At 38.3% G+C, this 21,519-nt stretch overlaps 1 protein-coding gene across 2 annotated transcripts in view; it reads right to left on the reverse strand.

Moving 5' to 3' along the window:
* The window catches only part of LTBP1 (latent transforming growth factor beta binding protein 1), a 140,616-nt gene extending 120,044 nt beyond the window's left edge, over positions 1 to 20,572 (reverse strand). For both annotated transcript variants that reach the window (XM_053458561.1, XM_053458560.1), the window contains exons 1-2: positions 19,704 to 20,572; positions 9,603 to 9,673 (exon numbers count right to left, since the gene is read on the reverse strand). In XM_053458561.1, the coding sequence (XP_053314536.1) occupies positions 9,603 to 9,673; positions 19,704 to 20,101 (469 nt within the window). In that variant the 5' untranslated portion in view covers positions 20,102 to 20,572. The remainder of the gene's footprint in view (positions 1 to 9,602; positions 9,674 to 19,703) is intronic.
* Positions 20,573 to 21,519: the final 947 nt, after the last annotated feature.

Consider the following 21,519-nt stretch of genomic DNA (forward strand, 5'->3'; position numbering starts at 1 on the left):
GAATGTAATGTGATTTAATATTCAGGGACTTTTCCTAAAACCATTTCGTTCCTGAAAATTGGTGTATTTTGAGTAGATTCTGCCTCAACAAAAACATATAATCACTCTGTTACAGAATGCTATCCATATTCAAAATGTAGTTTCCGTGCAATTTGTTTTCTTAACAAAGTTTAAAATGAAACTTTTAAAATTATTTGGCTAAAATATTAATTTCTCACTCAGAACTGTTTCGTTTTTTATAAATTCTGTTTATTTAGGGATAAGAATTGTCTTGCGAGATACAGAATAATAAAAACAAAAGAAAAGTGAGAGGAGGACACATTCGCATGTGATTACCTGTGGAATTTCAGACAATGTAAGCGGATATCATAGTACGCAGAATAGCAGGGTAATTGCAGCCCAAACGAAAATATCTCTGTGGTCCAGACTCTTTTTTCTCCCGTCTATTATTAAGCATCCAAATAAAAATGGACAGTATGACTCCTCGGCGGGTCAAACTAGTACATTAATATAGGAACATTTGGAAAATGTTGTGGATCCAAAACAAGACCCTATACCACCTAGTTAGGATTATGTAGGCATTTTCCTGAAAACATTACAGTCTGTTTCTCAAGCCTGTATGAAAAAAAGGGTTTTGACACGATCCTGTACATTGTGGAAATTAGTTTGTGTGGTTGTTCATTAAATCGACACAGGACCTCAAGTGCGGTCAGACTCAGCAACTGCACTAGTTACGATCAGTGATTTGAAAATGTCTGAGCTGAAAATATAGAAACTCGTTACACTGGTGGGTGGGCCACGGACCTGTAATGTCCATCAGTGGTTATTCTGTCCAATTTGAGGCCTAACCTGGGATATGTTAGTCTTTCAATTAATAACTTGTTCCTCCTGCAAGAGCTGGCAGGAAATGAGAGTTACATTTCAGAGCTGTTAGGGGAGATGGGTGGTTCACTAGGCCAGGGTGGGAAACACCAAACTCGTAAAGGTAGTTGTAAGCACAACGATTAAAGAAAAACACACAGATGTTTAGGTAGCCCCACCAAAGATAAAAAAAGACTCAAGCTCTGTCCTTCTAATATCACCAGAGGGGATCATACTAAAAATCAGCACCCACAGTTGCCCTTAAAAATACTACTATGTACATTTTAATATGAAACTCTTGCATTCAATTGCCCTCAATACTCTTTACAACTTGTTTTTTGTTTTTTCATTTTATTTCTTTAATTTTACCCAGACATATATATACATTTTCTGTTCATTAATATTTTGAGTTGAACACACATCTAAACATACAAACCTTAGTGGAAACTTGAAGTATGAAGTACAATATTATAAAATAAAAAAATACTTGGACATATACAGTGATAGACCAGAGTATCGCAACTGTCTGACACGAAAAACAATGTATCAACACGAATTATATACCCAGATTTCATGGCAGGTTTGTTAAATATATCAATAGGAAATCTGCTGACCCCATCACTGCAGTCAGTGACACTGAATAACAGATGATTAGCTGTCGTAAGTATTGTGTTACTAAGTGCAGTTACAAAGGTGAGCAAATGCCGTGTTTACTTTGAACCTTTCATGGTGAACTTCATATAACACCATTTTATATAATGCACACACTGACCGAACCAAGGAAAAAAAAATATTGTTTTGGTTAAGAAAATGAGGCCATCAGTAGATCAGGGGTGTCTTCCTGGGTAAGCCGCACGTTATGAGCGTCTTAGTCACTGTCAAAGGAATAATTTAAGTCATTTTGACACATATCTTATTTTTAACTCTTCTAACTTACACCCATTTTGTTTCACTGATTTACCTGGCATAACACCACTGCACTTACCTTAGCATTCTTATTTTAGATGAATTATAGTAAGCCTTGCAGCCCCACCAAAACATGGTGGGGGGGGAGTTTGGAGGCATCCACTATAAAAATCCTTAAAAATCAAATGTGCTAATAAATGCTACGTGTGATTTTTTAAAAATTTTTTATTATACAAGCTGGGTCATCCAGGCCTAAATACTGCAACAATACACAATCTCATCACTGTGTCATATCTTCTATAGTTTGTCTATATCACAGTGGTATTCCTCGACTTTGCCCATCTTTGCTTAAGGAAGACAAATCCAGGTGAGTCCCTATGAGCCAACAACCACCAAGAAACCCATAGACTCTAAGGGAAGGCCAATTCTGTACACTAGACTACTGCTCTTTCATGTTTATAGATTTCAAGTCAATTGTCAAGCCCAGTTTTAGCAAATTGACTTCCCTGTATAATGGTAGTAAGGTTAGGGGTTATCTAGCTACAGGTGAAGAATTTTATAATCTTAACGAAGACCTCCTTCAGCTGAGCAAACAAGAAATATTTTTGCATATAACATATACATATATATAGAATGCAAAGGGATTGACTGCTATTTGCAAGTGATCACAAGCTGTCACAAGCTGTTTACACAGGTTTTCATTGCTCCTTTAGCTATCGATATAAGTAAACTGTAAACAGTAAGTATTAGGCATTGTAAATGGTACATGACTTTGTTTAAATAAGACTTCACCAGACTTCCTATCTTCAGATTAAGTTTGTGGTCCTTTTTGGTTCTGGGGCGATTAACTAGAGACTGTAAGCACCCCTAAGCGCTACCTTCTTAATTAGAAAACCTCTCCGTGACCTAGAGCAAATAGACTATATGGACAAAAGTATTGTGACATCTGACATTACACCAACAGGGACTTTTGTGACATTGCATTCTAAATACATAGACATTAATATGTAGTTGGTCCCCCTTTGCAGCTATTACAGCTTCCACTTTTCTGGGGATGCTTTCCACAAGATCTTGGAGTGTTTCTGTGGGGATTTTTGCCCTTTACATTTCATTTTATTTTGCCAAATAAAATCAATAAGACAGTCACAGGCGCTGAAGATTACAACATTTCAGCAGCTGTTCCAGCTCGTTTTATCCAATACATCTCATGAATTACTGTTTGCACTGATTAAATTAAGACAATTTAAAAAAAAAATGATTTGAAGGTCATCTACAAATGTATCCTGCATAAACACAGTCTGGAAAACAGAGACATAAAAGAAGCAATAAGGCACTTTAACTTGCTGTTTTGTGTGTTTGGGGAGCACACTTAACCATAGAGCCCCCCGAACACACTGAGACCTGTTATACACTATATGGACAAAAGTATGGGGACACACCTCTTAATTATTGAATTCAGTGGTTTCATTCAGATCCATTGCCACAGGTGTATAAAATCAAGCACCCAGCCATGCAGACTGCATTTACAAACATTTGTGAAAAAATGGGTCATTCTGAAAAGCTCAGTGAATTCAAGCGCAATAAGTCAGATTGTGAAGTTTCCACAAGTGGTATTACTGGAAAGTGGAAGCATGTAGGAACAGCAGCAACTCAGCCATGAAGTGGAAGACCATGTAACGCCACAGAGCGGGGTCACCGAGTGCTGAGGCGCACAGTATGTAAAAGTCCTCAACACTCTGCTGGTTCATAGCTGATGAGTTCCAAACTTTCACTGGCATTAATATTAGCACAAAAACTGTGCAGCAGGAGCGTCATAAAATGGGTTTCCATGGCCGAGCAGCTGCATGCAAGCGATCGCATCACCAAGTACTATGCCAAGCGTCGGATTGAGTGGTGTAACGCTGCCACTAGACTCTGGAGCAGTGGAAACCAGTTCTGTGGAGTGACAAATCACGATTCTCTGAGTCTGAGTTCGGCGGATGCCAGGAGAAGGTTACCTGTCTGACTGCATTGTGCCAACTGTAAAGTTTGGTGGTGGAGGGATTATGGTTATGGGGTTGTTTTTCAAGGGTTGGGCCCCTTACTTCCAGTGAAGGGAAATCTTCAATGCTTCAGCATACCAAGGCGTTTTGGACAATGCCCTGCTTTCAACTTTGTGGGAATAGTTTGGTGAACTGTCACAGTCAGCATGACTGTGCCCAGAGCAAGGTCCATAAAGACATGGTTGGATGAACTTGACCTCAACCCCATTAATTTTATATGGGCTGGTCAGCAATATGTAAAATTGTATGTGCCCTGGCAAACATGGTTGATGTGGTCACCATAGGTTCAGTGCAGGCATTTAATTTACTCTGAATGCAAAAATGGGAAATGGCAGTGAGACCCACTCTAGATCACAGAGCATTTCAACAATTTGAATTAGACCACTGTGTGTATCAGAGAATACGCCAATGCTCACTGCAAAGTTTGTTTATATAAATACACCTCAGAAAAGCTATTCCTGGAATTCTTCACTGGTCCACTTCCAGACATCTGGTGCATTCCTCCAGTGGCTATACCAGTGATTGTGCAAACATGACCCCACTAGTAGGGACACCAAACAAGGCACACAATACTTTCCAAGCTCCAGTTAAAAGCTACTTATAGCCGAAGAATCTACTGATAGTTATTTGGAGAGTATTGAATTAACCCATCTGTTATCAGTAAAGGCAGCTATTCATAGGAAGCCAATAACTAGCCAGCTAAGCACACAGTAATAACACTGCAATAAAATAGGACATGTTTTAAAGGAACAGTAAGAAAACTTGGATTTATAGTGAACACAGGGAATACATTAAAAGTATAATGTGCTTCGTATCTAAATGTGATAGGGATGAGTAAGAATAGTTCATATTTTCACAAAAACATTAATGTTCATTTGTTGAACATTGTGTCGGCTTTACTCGTGAGCTTTGTACTAGATAGAAATCCATCAAGGTGAGATGAAGTGTGCTTGAGAATTCTAACAGGTCATTGCAAGGGTGGGCTCTTCTCTGATTTCTTTGTTTAGTCCACTTTAAATAAAGGGAAGTACAACAAACTCCGAAACAGGATAATTGTGTCAAAGTTTGGTGCAATAACATCAAACCTTTTAAGCAAATTAATGCATTTTCTTCTTCTTTTTAGCTCCTCGGTTGCTTTGTACATTGTTGTGTTTGGTAATACTTTATATAGAAAATTAGTATTTCTCCAGGTTACAAATTGCATATAAATATAACTGGCTAAGTGCATTGCCTGGCTTGGTCCTGGCTCGTGAGGATTGAAGAAGTGCGAGCCAGATGTTGGTCAGCTCAAACTTCTCATCCATTATAGAAATTTCATCCTAGCAGTGTGCTGATCCTAAGAATATGACTCTGCCCTGGCCCGGCTTGTGCCACACTCACTTCTACATATTTATTGGGGTTGATATATCCAAGTTATGGAGGGTACTTACTTTTCCATTACACTTTCTAACTTTCAACAATACCATTTCCAGTATTGTTCAGTGACCAAGGGTGGAATAATAAAGAGATCTTCTCAACGTTCTTGGCGTAATATGCTAGATCCGTCAGTTGATCCGTTGTCTACACTTCAAATACTCAATGCAAGTAGACAATCTGGATAGTTACCTAAGATGCCATTTTATTTTAGATTCATATCTTCTACTTTTATATGTAAATATACAAGCATGAGGACCTGATCTCAGCCAGATCTACTATGGGCATAACTTAGCTTATGATCATACCTGGGAACTCTAGGGGTTTGCCTCAATCTCAGGGTGAAGGTGTAGATTCTCAAGGTCACACAGTCTGGAGCTGACTCCTTCTATTCTACCCAGATGCGATCATATATAAAACTCCCAAATTGGTGCTTTTGCAAGAGATTAATGTACCTCTCTTCCAACAGAACATTCTATGTTTCTATGCATTTATTAAAGGGATATACACACTATTATCAGTATCACATCATACACAACCTTTAATAGAGTTGGAAAATAGAGTTTTGGCTGGTTACATATAACTCGATGCTGCAGAACGCTGTTTTGTAGGGAAGCAACTTTGGTTTAATTCAAAAATATGTTGAATGTGAATTACTATTTTTATATTTTATTTTTAAAATGTCAACAGATTCCACAAAGCTACATACAATGAGTACATTTTAACCATCCTTTTGTTGTTAGAGAGCATTTAAGAATTTCCACATATTGTAAAATCTGACGTAGAACAGGGGTGATTCCAAACATGGGGTAAAAAAACATCTAGGTACAATTAAAACTTTCGATGCTCAGTCTGGATAGTTCTTAACCACATGGTGCAGCATAGGCTTTATCTGTATGCTATAAAAACCGCTACCCTATTTATCTTATTGTGTGGTTTCTGCAATCGCCTGTGGCCTGAATTCTGTTATTAGAGATGTAAAATCCCTGTTGTAAGTGGTCTTTGAGTGTGCTTCTACAAAGGGAATTACATTAGAACTAAGTAACCATTAATTACATTGTGCGCAGTTGCCAAGTGTATCTGTCTTAACATAACTCTTTTGCCAAACACTTCTTTCCTACTTTAAGTCCTCATTTTACAAGTTTTAAGGACTCTCAGACAAACTAAGCAACATTGCCACCTACAGGCCATTTCTTTCATTGCAAATGAGTGGTATACTTTTCCCTCAGTACAAATCTGATCTGTACATAAAGTCATTTATAATGAAAATAATTAAGGAAGAAAAAAAAATTCATAAAATAATAGAACAGTGCGTTATATTCTAATTTCTTCATGTCAACAGTATTATTAGTAATAACCGACATCATAGTAAATAAAGATCATACTGTTATTGTTATTGAAGTAAATACATGACTCCAAAAAAGTGGATGTGTATACCTTTTCATCATTGTGGTCATTTATCTTGACCCAATTTGCAATGCTCGCATCATTGCTCAGCAATGGGCACATATGGTGTTTGCTCACCTTGAGCCAGGACCCACATACACATACACAGAAAGCGCTCCTATTGATTTCAAGTTTTTAGGTTTTACTTTTTTTTAAGTTTGTAAGCAGGGCCCTCTTTACCGAATATGTCTTAATCTGTAAAGTCTAGTTTTGTCTTACCTTTTGAATGTATGTACTGTAAGATGTTCACAATAAATTGTTGGTGATATATAATTAAAATATAATAATAATTGGATCACTAAAGCGTCCCTTTAATTATATGAATAAATTGGTTACTAGTATAAAAAGTTAAACTAATCATTGCTCTAAGTACGACAATGGTTTTTCCATCCAGCATTTATACAATGAATATGGCTTTAAATATTTTTGTTTATACATAAATTGTTGGTTCATTCACCTATATTATACAATAATTCTAAAATCAATAATAATTAATAATTTTGCCACATGCACTGACATAAGTTTCAATGCAAGTCCATAAATTGTGATACAAACACTTGGATATATCAACCCCAATAACCTGTTTCTTCTTATTACAGCTAACGTTTGTAACTAACAGACAGCCGGAGTCATTCGCAACTTGAAAACAATACCAACCGTATTATTCGATGTTTCAATCATACTTGTAATAAGACCAAATATCCACCCATTCCCACCAAGCAACTATTGTAGTAGTTATGTATAAAAAATAAATTCCAGTACATAGTATTAAAAGTGGTTTTATTACCATAGCAACCAATGGAATGGCCCAATCAACCAATGGAATGGCCCAAATGTTCTAATCTTTGGATAAGAATCCCTTTTTAGTCCTTTAAAATAATAAGAACACATATGTTTTCAAGAGTTTTTATTAAAAGTAATTTGTATGTGAATATTAAAGTGAAATGACTATTGTATTTAACGTAATAAGAGTCAACCCTAATCGGTGCCGTGCAAATGCTATAAAATTGCATGCAACCTGGAATTTTCTTACTGCCAAGTTAAGGAGGGCTCAGTCTTTCCTGGAATTCCCGGTGGGAATAAATGTTCACTTCCAGACAACAAAGACTGCAAGTTAGTAATTTTCCCCTCGAGTCTCAGGCAGCTCTTTGTTCTCCAAGTCTAAGGAGCAGATCACATGTTAAAGTCTGCATAGATCCTTAAAGTGTGCTATAGATTATGTCTCTTTCCTTGGTTATCAAGAAAAGCTCTTGCATTACCTTATTTAACGATAATCCAATGGACTATATGTTGTACAAAGAGGAAGAAAACCTGTTCCACCTACTCTAAAGTACCACTTAATGCCCAAACCCTTCACAGAAAGAACTCTTTAATGTTAATGTTGCATTATTCACTTTTTGGCGGGCTGGGAACACTTGTCATGTGACACAACAGTAGGCAAACATGTGTTGTTGCCATAGAAACTGTAAGGGCCTCAACGTTTTCTGTCTTGGTTTTTGTGTGGAAAAGGAAAGAATACAATGGATGAAGGTTTATTTTCTAAACATACTAGAGAGTGCATTTAATGTTTTGTCTATGTAGAACAGCAAAATAAATGTAATAAAACTAGCTTGTACTGAGAGCTTACAATCTATTAGGAGCCCTGTCATTTTCAGGGTCTCACAGCCGAACCATTTCACCAAAGACTGTCTGGCCAGGTAGATCAAGGTGGAAGAAATTGGGAGTCGTTTACCATGTCTTGAGGCATTCGAAAACATTTCTATCTACAGAGGTTGCAATTTACATATCTGATTGTATATGCGCATCTGTTAGTCAGATGGAATCATTGTACATTGTTTCCTTATCAAGCCACTAGTGTGTATGGTGCCTTTACACAGTCTGGACATACATTATCAGTAAACCTCCTAATCCCGGTAACACTATAAATACTTTTTTACAAGTTGGACTGTCGCATTCTGCTGTGTATAGAACCCTTTAAGATACATGCCAGTATAAATGAGTGATGCTTGTGTCCTTCCAGATCTGTGGCAAATAAATATTACTAATCATCGTATATAACATCTTCTATAGGTTAGCCTCTAGTCTTATACTTTCATATATTTTCACTATATATATATATATATATATATATATATATATATATATATATATAGTATAAATATATATTAGGACCTTGACCAGTTAACTGAAGCATAGATGTATAGCATTCCATTGTTAGATACATGGAGGCTCAACATTTGATGGCAATTTAATGTAAAAAAATGTTAAATTGTTACATTTGTCTTATACAAACATAGTAATTTATATAATATCACATTTTTAGTGCATGCACTCTTCTAAATTGTTGATGTTCTGAAATTTAAAATAAAACCCCATACGATATCATTGAGTGGTGGAATTGACCAGTTTAAACAATGGTTAACATTAAAAAGTATGCAAAAAAAGAACCATTGTTTTGAAAAGGGGAGAATGCTCATGTTTGAAAAATGTCAAGTGCATGTTGGTTTTGGGCAAAAAATGTTATACTGCTTTTTTTTTTTTTTAAAGTGATAGAAAGGTAATGACGGCACTTTAACTGAAGCTGATATTGGTTTCTTATCTTGTGACGCAAAATTCTGCATACTATTGGTAACATTTTCAAACACTTCACTAATGAAGTATTACTTAAACTTTTGTTCAAATTTACAGTGAAAGAATCTTAATTCCAGAGATTTAAAAAAAAAAAAAACATCTTTTGGTTTATATACACGTTTGGGAACATGCAAAATGCAAACATGTATAAACATTAAAAAAAAAATGAATCCGATCGGGCTGAAAAATGTTGCAAGCTACAGGTGGATGACTAAAAAAAGGCAAATTTTACATTACCGAGCCTTGCCCCATCCCTAGGACAGATTCAGGCTGAAGAACATATAATGTAGTGTAAATACTTACGTTTTGTACATCGCTCCGACCCAGGAGATTTACTCCAGCCATGACAGCATCTGCCTCCGCAAACATTAACTCTAAAACATAAAAATTGTGAAAATTAGCATTTTTTTCCCCAGTACCAGATAAAATAGGACACCATCAAGACTACAGCTGTGCAAAAATCATGTCGGTCCTCCCAAAAGACAAACGTTAAGAAGAACGAGTGTTATTATTACGACTTACATCACTCTTTGTCTTTTACGGTCATGGAAAATGATACCATACTGTGCAACATATTGCAAATGTTGCATTGCAATTTATGTATGCTCGTTATTTAGTTATATAAAATCTAAAGATCACTCTAAGATTACTTAGATCACAAAGGTCAAGTCCACATTAGCATCACAGCATGGAAATCTATATTGCTGTGTATCAGGTAACTATGATGACGTCATACGAACCATTTTATAGAGAGTGGTGCATTACAAGAGGTCTTTTACACACTAACCTCCCAATGACTATTATTCATTATTTACTACTAGCATACACCGTGAGTTATAATCATTTTGGGCATATTGAAACATTTTTTTAAATTAAGACATTTAGGGTCAGGTTATGTAACTTTACAAAAGTTTCTTTGCCTTTTAACTACAGGTGCAAGACTCGCCAAAAGCAAAGTCTCCTATTGTATGTGTAATATTCTCTGATTGGCTCCCAGCAGGAACACCTAGTTGAATTCAATACCCATTCTCACACGTTTACACTATCATGTTTAGACAACAGTTGTCACTTTTTTACACCTTTGGGACAGCATATAAACAACATATTACATGGTTTAACTTGTATAAAACAGATTGTGATGTGGTTAAGCAATGTAATAATCTACCAAAAAAAGTATTTTAATTGGGCTTTTGTCACAATGGTGAAAGCATGCAACTTTGGCTATGATCGTTTAGGATTCTAACTTATCAAACTTTCTATATCAGTTAACTTAATTTGATGTAGTCACAAGACTACAAAAAAAACTAATAACACTCCACAGGTGACACTGTATAAAAGCGCTGTTTGGAACTCTGGAAGGAACAGATCAGTGAGCCATGCTTAACCCCAGATGGACAGTTCGGCCTTTGTACAGGGCCAAGAACATGGCCATACAGATCCAAAAACTTGATGAAAGAAGGAACTTGAGCTGGCTCTGTTAGGTTCATTTTTGGCTCTCCAAGCCAAACCACCAAGCAAGCATATTTCTGTATCTTGCAGATATGGACTACCACCAGCATATCTGAAGTCTATATCGGTAATGTAGGAATGTTTTATTTATATCTCACTTCTAGAAACTCACTGTAGATCATTTTGGAATTAAGTCTAACAATATCTAAAGCTGACAGATGTATTTGAACAAGCGGCAGAATCATTTCTCAGTTTTAAGTGAAATACTGAATGTCTCCAATTGAGATTGTATGCTCAAACAAGCAGGGTTCCACACACAGTCTAGCTGTTTCAATATGTCACATATTTGTGAAAAATGTGTGCACTTGTAAACATTTCCTATTGTACAATGCCTCAGTTCTTAAGCACAGCAGAACTCCAGGTATTATGCGAGGCCTGTCATATCGCTTAGTAATGCCCTAGAGTTCGTTCTTTGTTTACATGTTGAGAGGCCTCCATAAAAGAGTGTGGCATACCTGATGTAGCCTGGTCAGAGGCAAGGCCAGTTACCATCAAAAAAGGCATCAATATTGGATTTAGAGGCCCCTTCTCACCTGTTGTTCTGTTATACACTACTTGTTTTGTCCTGTCTACCCATTGTATATCACTATAGAATATAATGGTGCTTTGGGACATCTGTTTGTATTGTTTTGTTGTGCAAGGTGTCAACTGTTACAAATACTGTGGGCAATGTTTTCTGATCTCTTGGGAGCCAGTGCCATTCTTTATATTTTGTTACGATCTTTTACACTAATGTCACCAATATGCACATTGTGTGAATTACCATGCGTCTGTACTTATCTGTTTTACAATTATCTGTGTATTGGACCATGTCTTGGATCTTTATGATGTAATGGTGTTCACTCTTATATGTCATGGCACTAGGTTCAAACACAGCTGTCATCTGTTTTGTACCTTGTGTACTTTATACTTGTGCAATAAAAAGATATTAAACAAGAGAAAAAAAAGTATATAATGGTGCTATTTAAAACCATAAATAGTAATAATAATAATTTATCTTTCTGTTTTCATCTATAAATGTATTTCTTATAACACTAGAAAATACGTTTTTATCTGGAATAGAAGAACTCTTTGCCTTTCTATGTTTCATATTTATGAATCTCCGCCATAACAGAAGCAAGGGCAATGGTCTGCTTGATGAAATCCTTTACTTGATATGCTACAAGTGACATTATTAAAACTGTAACCACTTATACAACAGGACACATTTAATGCAACATCACTTTTGTCCTTTCTACAGACATCTGTGGTGCATCCTGATATTTATATCAGATACATTCACATACTAACAATCAAGTTTCTGTTAGTATAGGCAATGTTGGGGTACAGCATCCCTTGCACTATCCCAAGGACAGATTCTGGCTGAAGAACAAATAATGTAATGTGGAATTTTAATATAATATGAATCACCAAAATAGGTTATAAATGAGCACATTTAAAAATATTAACACAAGATATATTCAGTAATTCAAATCCAAATGTAAATCACATCAAAAGTCAAGTCCCACTTGATTTGGGTTACCGGTAAAGACATTGTTCTGCCGTTAGAACAAAATGCAAAAAGCCAAGGAATGCACTGAGTTCTATGTAATTGAAGTCGAAACTGGCAATTTACTTGAGTCCTGTCATACTAAATCATCCATCATATTTCATATAAGCTGCAATACCAGAGTTTGATGCTATCCCAAGCCAAGTAGAGCTAGAAGAACATTTTTTCTATGTTTATATGAGATTTTTTTTATTTTCTATGGTCTTATATCATGCTTTTGGCGGGCATAACATTCAACTACAACTTTTGTTCTTTTCGCTTACATATTGATTAATTTTTTTTTGGTTGTGGTGTCACTAAAAGACAAAATTTTTGGTGGGGCACCAAGAAGATTTGGCCCTACTGCTGGTGTTTTGGCTGGGGAAGGAAGGGATCACATATGTCTCGGGAAAGTGTAGCCCCAGAAGATCAAGATTTAGGATCAGTGATTCACTGTGGCTCCTCTGAGCTCTTCGTATTCACCCCCCACCTCTTCATGAGAAATGGAAGCACTTGCACCTGGAGTTTCAATACAAAAATGGGAGTTGTAGTGCACAGCAGGAGAACTGCCAGTTGTTGTAACCAGTGTAAAAGTGATAAAACAAAGTTATTTTCCACGCTTTTAAATCATGACTGTCTTCATAAATCCTTACTGATTTAGTACGGTTTCATTGCAAGCAAGCACAGGTCATCACATTCCTTGTAGATACTCCAGATGCCAGTGTGCAGAAGGCCAGCTAAACAGGAAGGGCATGGTCAGTATATAGGGGGAAATGATTTCATATAGGTGGAAAGAAATATATTCTTTTCCTTCGGAATAACAGAACCAACCAAGACTATTCTCAGGCAATTCATAAATATTCTAGGAACAATGCAATCATTTTTTTAGCAGCTAAGCATGTATGATGACACCAAGGCGTTCACTGATCCAGTCTATAGCGGAAGTAAAAGCAACTGGAATGTGTCATGCAATTCTTCATATACATTGCAACAAGATATACCTATTTATCTCGACTTATGGTAAAGCAAGTGTTGCGTCTGATAGCTCTTTCTACACATATTGTATTATGACAAGACATTCAAATAAAGCTGAATAAATACCCTATTGAATATTATATATATGCCTATAATGTCCTCCTACAGAGGACTGCAATTCATATCATGATTAGTCGTTTGCTGGATAAGCATTCAAGGAACTATAGCCACAACAGCTTCAAATGAAAAATATCACTGTTGAAGTTGGATGACCAGATGGCTCTTTGATCCAGGGACACTTATGAAAGATGCTTTGTCGTTGCAATGATTCTAAGGGAAGCCCTGCTATATGGATTTTCAATAATAATTCTCTCTTTAAATGGAAATGCATGTTACTTGTTATAAGCAGTGTGCTTAGTTCAAGGAGGGTCTGATCTCTAGCAAACTAAAAAATGTCGACAGAAGACATTTGAAATGAGTCCCTCTGGCCAATTCTAAGCCTGAACCGATTTGATACTTGCTGGTATGTATATACATGAAATAGCGTGTCAAATCTTTCCCAATCCCAATGTTATGGGTAAACAAATTCCGTCCAGGTTATATTAACCCGTGCTATTAAAGGTGCATTCCAACAGAGCGAGATAAATTACAGCAGAATAAAAATAAAATCAGGAGCCTAACCCGCTACTATTTGTATATAATTAGTTCAAACTCTAGAGAAGTATTACATTTAACCTATCTGGTTGCTGCATATTTTAATACATACGTTTATATTATGCATGGGCATCCCAAACTGTCATATGACTTTGCCACCAATCTGAATTGCCCTATAACAATGTTAATGCTAGGAAAATAGGTCTACGTCTATGGGCACTCAGTGCTTATGGGTCTCTAGTGTGTTATAAGTTTTCAATAATTAAATACAAACTTAGTTTTTACAGTGCTATCCACATATTTATGTCTTTCATAAGAAACCAGGCACATGTAAATAGACGTGCTAATGTTAAAGGGCAGAAACTTTGGTCCATGCGCTATTTTAATGAAACAGATAGCAAGGAAATAGATCAAAATTCAGTTTTGCATTCTATTGCATGTAAACAACATAGAGGTTTACACCTTATTCACACTGGTGAGAAAAGTGTGAGCGCACGCAATGCATGATGGGAAAGCTCATAGTGCATTGAGGGGATTCCTTGGAACATTTTTGTCCTTTATTTCATCTCTAGGTATGTCAACAACAAAAACAACACTTGGGGATCCTGAAAGCATAAAATCGTCTACAAAGAGAAAAGCTGTCCTCATCACAATATGCCGAGGAAGGACAAACATGTTAAAGAGACACTCCAGAGTCCAAGGGAGCCACTAAATAATCAATGCATATAAAGCTGCAGCTTCCCACCCCTTGAAGCAGCCAATAAGTGGCAGGAAACTACTCTCATTTAAATCAGAGTCCTTTCGCCAAGCAAGCACTTGAGATGACAGTTAGTATATCACGTGTCAGGAGATGTGTGGCCGGCTGAACAGGGGCGTAACTAGAAACCTCAGGGCCCCGGTGCGAGAATCTGTTAAGGGCCCCCCCACCCCCAACCCATCTATCCCTTTCTCACGATCTACCCTCTCCTTCCCTACCCCCCTTCTCACGATCTACCCTCTCCCTCCCTACCCCCCTTCTCACGATCTACCCTCTCCCTCCCTACCCCCCTTCTCACAATCTACCCTCTCCCTCCCTACCCCCCTTCTCACGATCTACTCTCTCCCTCCCTACCCCCCCTTCTCACGATCTACCCTCTCCCTCCCTACCCCCCTTCTCACGATCTACCCTCTCCCGCCCTACCCCCCTTCTCACGATCTACCCACTCCCTCCTTACCCCCCCTTCTCACGTTCTACCCACTCCCTCCCTACCCCCCCTTCTCACGATCTACCCACTCCCTCCCTACCCCCCCCCCTTTGTACGTCACTTACCGTCAACTCCTGTGTTGGGAGCGTGAGGCGTTTGTCTCGGGTGCCAGCGCTTCACTGCTGAGCGCCGGCATATGACGTCATATGCCGGCGCTCAGCGTGAAGCGCCGGCACCCGAGACAAACGCCTCACGCTCCCAACACTGCACTCTGGGCAGCGCTGAGGCAGGCGGCGGCGGCAGCAGCGGCGGGGAGCAGAGGCATCATGGATTTCTGTCAGTCAGGGGGGGGCCCAAGAGTTGCCGAGCGGTCGTTTTCAGCAACCGCTCGGCACCCCTTGGGCCCCCCTGACTGGCAGAACTCCAGGGCCCGGTCGCAGTCGCGACCCCTGCGACCCCGGTAGTTCCGCCACTGCGGCTGAATATATCTCCTGCACAGCAAATAGCTGTGTGTGGGGAAAGGGCCTAATGTATATAGGAGAAATTCAGCATGTTCTCCATATGAATTTGCAATTTATAGAGACCAATCAGCTATATTTATAGATAATACTTGTCTTTTTACGTTCTACACAAAATTCAAAACCCTGCCAGTTCCATAAGAAATGTATTGAATACAATGAAGCAAGAAATATTGGATTGTCCCATTGTGAAAAAAGCAGTTACCTAAATCAGTGTCTTGTTTCCTAGACCTTTTACTGTCATTCATCTGGCAGCATCCAGTGTAATGTAATTAGTTGAGCATCCTATTATATTTTCAAAGCACCACCTTGTGAGGTCATGGCAGTCCATGAGTAAACTCAAGGAAGGTCAGAGGTTCAGAGCAATACAGCACAATACATCACAGGTCTTCCTTTGATCCAGGGTTTTGGCAGATAATCAGTCAAGCAATGAGGATATTTAAAGAGTGTTTGGTGTTAGATTTATTTTTATTTATTTTATTTAAACAAATACACTCTGAAGAGGAAACATTATTCTTGTTCTTGGGTGTAGACTTGCAGACGGCACATTTTGTCCCCAAATACTGAATTAAATTATAACAGACATATTGGAATGATGCACTTGTCACAGTATAAAAGGTGTTTCCTATACATAGAGCTGAGAAAGCAGAATGGCTCAGGTCAGCTACTAGGTTTGGTTGCCGATTAGGAACACAAGCTAACGTGATTGGTCTTCTGTAGACACAGGCACAGGAGGACAATTTATTTTATTTCAGTGAAAGGGTGGTATAAAAGTGGAAAAACATTCCAGCAGAAGTGGTATACTATAAGGGTACTTAAACATGCATGGGATAGGCATAAAGCTATACAAAAAGGTAAAGGAACAAATAATGTTTTCACAGACTAGGCGGGCTGCATGGCTCATACCAAGCACCAAATTCTCTTTCTACAGCCTGGCTAAAGGAGCAGAAGAAAACCAAGCAGGTTTACACATGATATTGTACACCACAATTTTCTGGGTGGAAACTGGTACCAAAAGTAGCATCATGTTCTTTAATCAGGGTTCCATCTGGGGTGAAATATTTGGTGCTTCCTAACTTCCCCATAACTGTGAACATCCATTCCCCAATTATTTGTTGCCTCTATATCAGGGGACGGCTGGCAGCCTAAAGCCTGGGGGGGCAAGTCTAGTCAAGTGGCCCATTGCGCCACCGATTCAGCCCACCATCCATGCCCCTCTTTTTCTGATTTAAACGTATGATGAAATGTGATGGGATTAAGAGTACGTCAGAACACTAAAAAAAGTCATCATACACGGGATGCCTGAAGCCACAATTTAGTGCCACTAATCCTTTTTTAATAAGATATGCGGATTGGACTAGAGTAAATAACACAAAACCTTTACTTTTCCTCTCACTGATTTATGGGCCTAGAAAGTTTTGTCCTGTGAAGTTAATCATTAATTCACTCATTCAGAGATACGCATTCCTTCATTCACAGATGCTCATTCATCCCATCAGTGACACATACTCATACACCCACCACCTTACCTGAGCAGGGTTATGTGACATGACGTAAATTCACCCGACTCCGCTGAGTTCCTGCTTCCCCTGGCACAAGAGAAGTTGCTCGCACAGGTAAACAGCAGAGCCCCTGCAGTCACAACCCCTGCAATCCCGGAAATTCGATTTAAGGCATGACCCAGCCCGCCCCTGCTCTATATACATTACCAACTGGTATACCCAAATCTGCCACTGTGACACGTACATTTTGTGCCTATCCAGAGAGTATCATGGCTATGGCTTTTGGCCTTGGATTGGAACATATTCTATCTTTTGTTACCACTATTTTGTCAAGGTTATCTAGCAACTGAGAGGATGGTAGACAAGTGGAATAGCCTTTTGGCAAAGTCACTAGTACAGTGAAGGAAAACATGCATCAGGTGAGCATAAAGCAATCCTAAAGACGAGACCAAAGACTGTAAAAGGTTTGAGTCTATACATCAGGAAAAACATGCAGACCAGATGGGCCCAACCGTTCTCAGCTGCCATCAAATTTCTACCAAATGTGATTTATTACCCTCACTAAGCTGCTTAATGCTTCCATACAGACAAGCAGAAAGACCATAAGGCTTTGTCACACCACTGCCATTTAGCCATTTAGAAGGTAGATACAGTATGAATTAATCTATAGAAATCAAGCCAGAAGAAAAACAGTAAGAGGAAACATTGTGGAATCTGGATAAATTAAACAATCCTTTTAACTTACATTAGAATTTGGCATACAGCTCAGTTTCTTAGGGGTCTGAAATACTTTCAACTGTTGACTGAGTCCTTCACTGATGTTAATCTGTACATTTTAGCCTTTAAGAGTACAAAGGTAATATTATAATAGCTTCTAGTGTGTGTGCCAAGTATAGCTGAACTCATTAATGTGGGGAGTCTGGTCACAGTAATGACTTCACATCAGTTACACTCTAAAGATGGCTAATCATGGCTCCAAACAGGATTTACAAGACACGAACAAGTTTAAGACTGTTTTTTAATGTGTATTAATTTTTCAAACTCAGTCCACCCATTGATATTATCAATTCATTTCTTTCTGAATGCAATCTCTTGCACTTTTGGACTATGGGAGTCAAAAAGGTAACTTAATATTAAATATATATGCCACTGCTGTTAGCTTTAGTTTTGTAAAAGAAAAAGCAAACACAATGTAGTCTTGAATAGGTTACTGCTATTGAGTACTTCACTCACCCTAACTGATAACATCCAACTTCCAAGAGTTGTAAACTAGGAAAGAATGTTTCTTCCACTTGTTAAAAGAATTTTCAGGGCTATTGGTTGTCTGGGCTACTGTAAGACTGTGTTATAATGTGTGATAAAGGCTCCAGATCCCTGGCACCTGCTGGTATATCTATGCTATCTTAACAATTATGTGGTAGAACAAGTGTGATGAGTAAAGACACTATTGCTCTGTATGCCTCAGGTATTAACATGCAGATTGGGATCTAGATATTGTAATTTATGCAAATTAAGGTATAAATGTAGAAAGAAAAAAAAACGAATTTAAAGAACCTAATCAATTCCTTTGGAGAACACCACCAAAGGTGACGTTATTTCAACATCTATAAAATATTCTAGATGCTCGACTAACCCTACTAGTGTACTAGTTGACTACAGCTTTGGCAGTTCAGATCTCCCTAGTATATCAAAGGGTTAAAGTTGGCTGCAGTTATTATTTATATGTTTTCGTTTCATAAAATATAGATGTTCTTTCCAAGTTAGCTTTTTGCCAATTTGAATCTGTCCCTAGATTTAATAAGTGGAATATAATTAACACACCTCCCTAAGTTTAAAGGGACAACATTTTTATCTATTATGTCTCGCCACTATTCCTTTGTTTGACTATTTTTGGATAGGCATCTGTTAAAATTCACATACAATCTTACAATTCTTCTACTGTAAAATGCAGCCCTGGAATTACAACCTGAACCCAACAAGACTAGCATACACTCTGCTCTGTACCAGATCTAGCTCAGATAAGGTCCATGTAAAGTAGACCCATTTCAACTAGAAAGTAACAAACACAAATCCAAAATCCACATTGAATTCAAGGTTTGTCTCTGGACATTATACACAGAATATTTCACCCTAAATCACCCTACAGTTTATGACACTGAGCTGCAATCCCATTCACAATTTTTACAGTCCAATCCCACCTCCCTCTCTCTAAGAAATGTCATAAACTTCCTTTTCTTAACCAGAATCCCCATTGAAGCAGCAACAAGGGATGTCTGGTTCTCTACAACTCCCTTCATCTCCAGCTATCTGCATGACATGGAAGTTCTAGGAGCTCCACAGCAGGTGGAGGTCATAGAACATCCTATCTATGTCCAGCGAAAGGCTGGAATCTATGCACTGTAACTATTATACAGTAACCACCTGCCAGTGACTTCCCACTACTGGTTACACTGTATCTTTGGGTTCTAACCAAAGCAGAGCAATGTAAGCGAGCTTATTCCCCACCCCCATCTCATGCAGAAACACTCTCTCACCCCTGAAGCTGGAGTTTCTGCTGCAGCAAGCTGGGATTCCTCTGTGTGTCCTGCTGCAGGCTGCTTCTGGAGTAGGATAAGTGCCTGGTCACTTTGCTCACAGACTGGCCAGCATTGTCTCCTACAAGTTGCTGGGGTTGATGCACCAAAGAAGAGCTGGAAGTCACTCTGCTCATCCTGCGAGTCCTTTCCTGAGTGTTCACATGGCTCCCACTCGGTTGCCTGTTGCTTACGAGGATATTACGATTGCTAAGAGGTACAGGGTGCTGCTGCTGATAGATCCCAGGAGGTCCATGGTGCACCACATAAGTGATCTTCCTTACTCTTTCTATATTAGCAACAACACAGGATAAGCAGACAAATGCACAGAGCAAAATCCCCCACCTGTTGTAAGCCATGTATGCAGCAGACTGTCACACTTTACTGTTAATAAGTATATGTCCTCCAGCAATAAAAAGTATTTTGGCTTTTTCTGCTCCTCCTTTGGATTAGACGCTTTTCTCCCTTTTTCTCTGGATCCTTATTCTTGCGAATTCGTTCTTCTCCTCTTGCTTGCAAAGAAGCTCTCCTGGTTCCAGGCAAACTTGAGGCTCAGAAGCTGTATAGCTGTAGCCAGTAAATAAACCTGATTTCAGATGGTTGAAGGAAACAGTGAAGGAGGCATTGGTCTGTGTCTGAGGATCTTGTTATAATGCAGCAGCCAAGATAAGTAGGGGGAGAGAGTTAAGAAAGAGAAAGGGTGAGAGGGAGAGAGTTTAGAGAAAGAGTGAGAGAGAAAGTAGGAGGAGATGGAAAAGGGGGCAGTTCAAGGGGTTTCTATAAGGAGCAGATGTTTAGGTTGCTTGAGCTGCCAGTGTAGGTCTTTCTGCCTGGAGAGAAGACAAAAAATGTAGAGACTAAGCTCTTAAAGAGAGGGCTTTAAAAGTTAGTGTGTGAGTGTAAAGAATGGACTGCCTGTCAGCACCGTGTAGCCAATCCCTCCGGAGATATGACGTCATGAAGCACATCCTAATAGGGAGACACACATTTATGCAACCTTCCAGGAATGTTTTATTATTAGGATTAGGGGATAATTGTGGGTAAACATAAAATCATTTTGAAATGAAAATAAATGGCAGTAAAACTTCTGCTGAAGTTACGCATGGGATAGTTGTATACAAACAAAACAATGATCACATGTAAAGAGAAACATTAGATCATCAACTTGTAGCTCAGTAAATGTATCCACTAAATGAGAAAATGTAACATGTATGTATAGCATGCCTGAAGGAGACATACCTATTTTACACCACTTTTCTTAACCCTTTAAGTGCTTGTTGCAAATTCTAAGCATGGCTGTTGTCTGTGAGAACAGGAAGGTACATTTAACTTAAGCAAATGTTGTGAGCCTGTGTCCTGGAATTAGCTGGACAGTCCAGCTAATCACTTATACAGATTAAAATAGAGTTTGGTAATTTCTTAGCATTTTCAACATAGCGGTTAGGAATCAATAGACCAGGATGAAGATCATGTAGAATTTTCCTTTTCTTCAAGATGATATCACTGATATCAAACGAGGTACTGAATATAGTGCCACTCACTGAAACACTATATGCTGAAGCATAATGGGTTAAATGCTATAATTTAATTCCCTTTTCCATGGAAGTGCTTTGTATAAAAATATATAACATATACGCACATATACAAATAAATATGCATCACATACATCATCGTTCTCAACATTTGACTTTGTGACTTATCCATAAAGAATAATGTATTTTAGTTTCACAATTTATTTGAAAAGCATATTTTCTGCTGTCTCTATACACATTACTAT

The sequence above is a fragment of the Spea bombifrons genome, chromosome 3, assembly GCF_027358695.1.
Source record: "Spea bombifrons isolate aSpeBom1 chromosome 3, aSpeBom1.2.pri, whole genome shotgun sequence".
NCBI lineage: Eukaryota > Metazoa > Chordata > Amphibia > Anura > Pelobatidae > Spea > Spea bombifrons.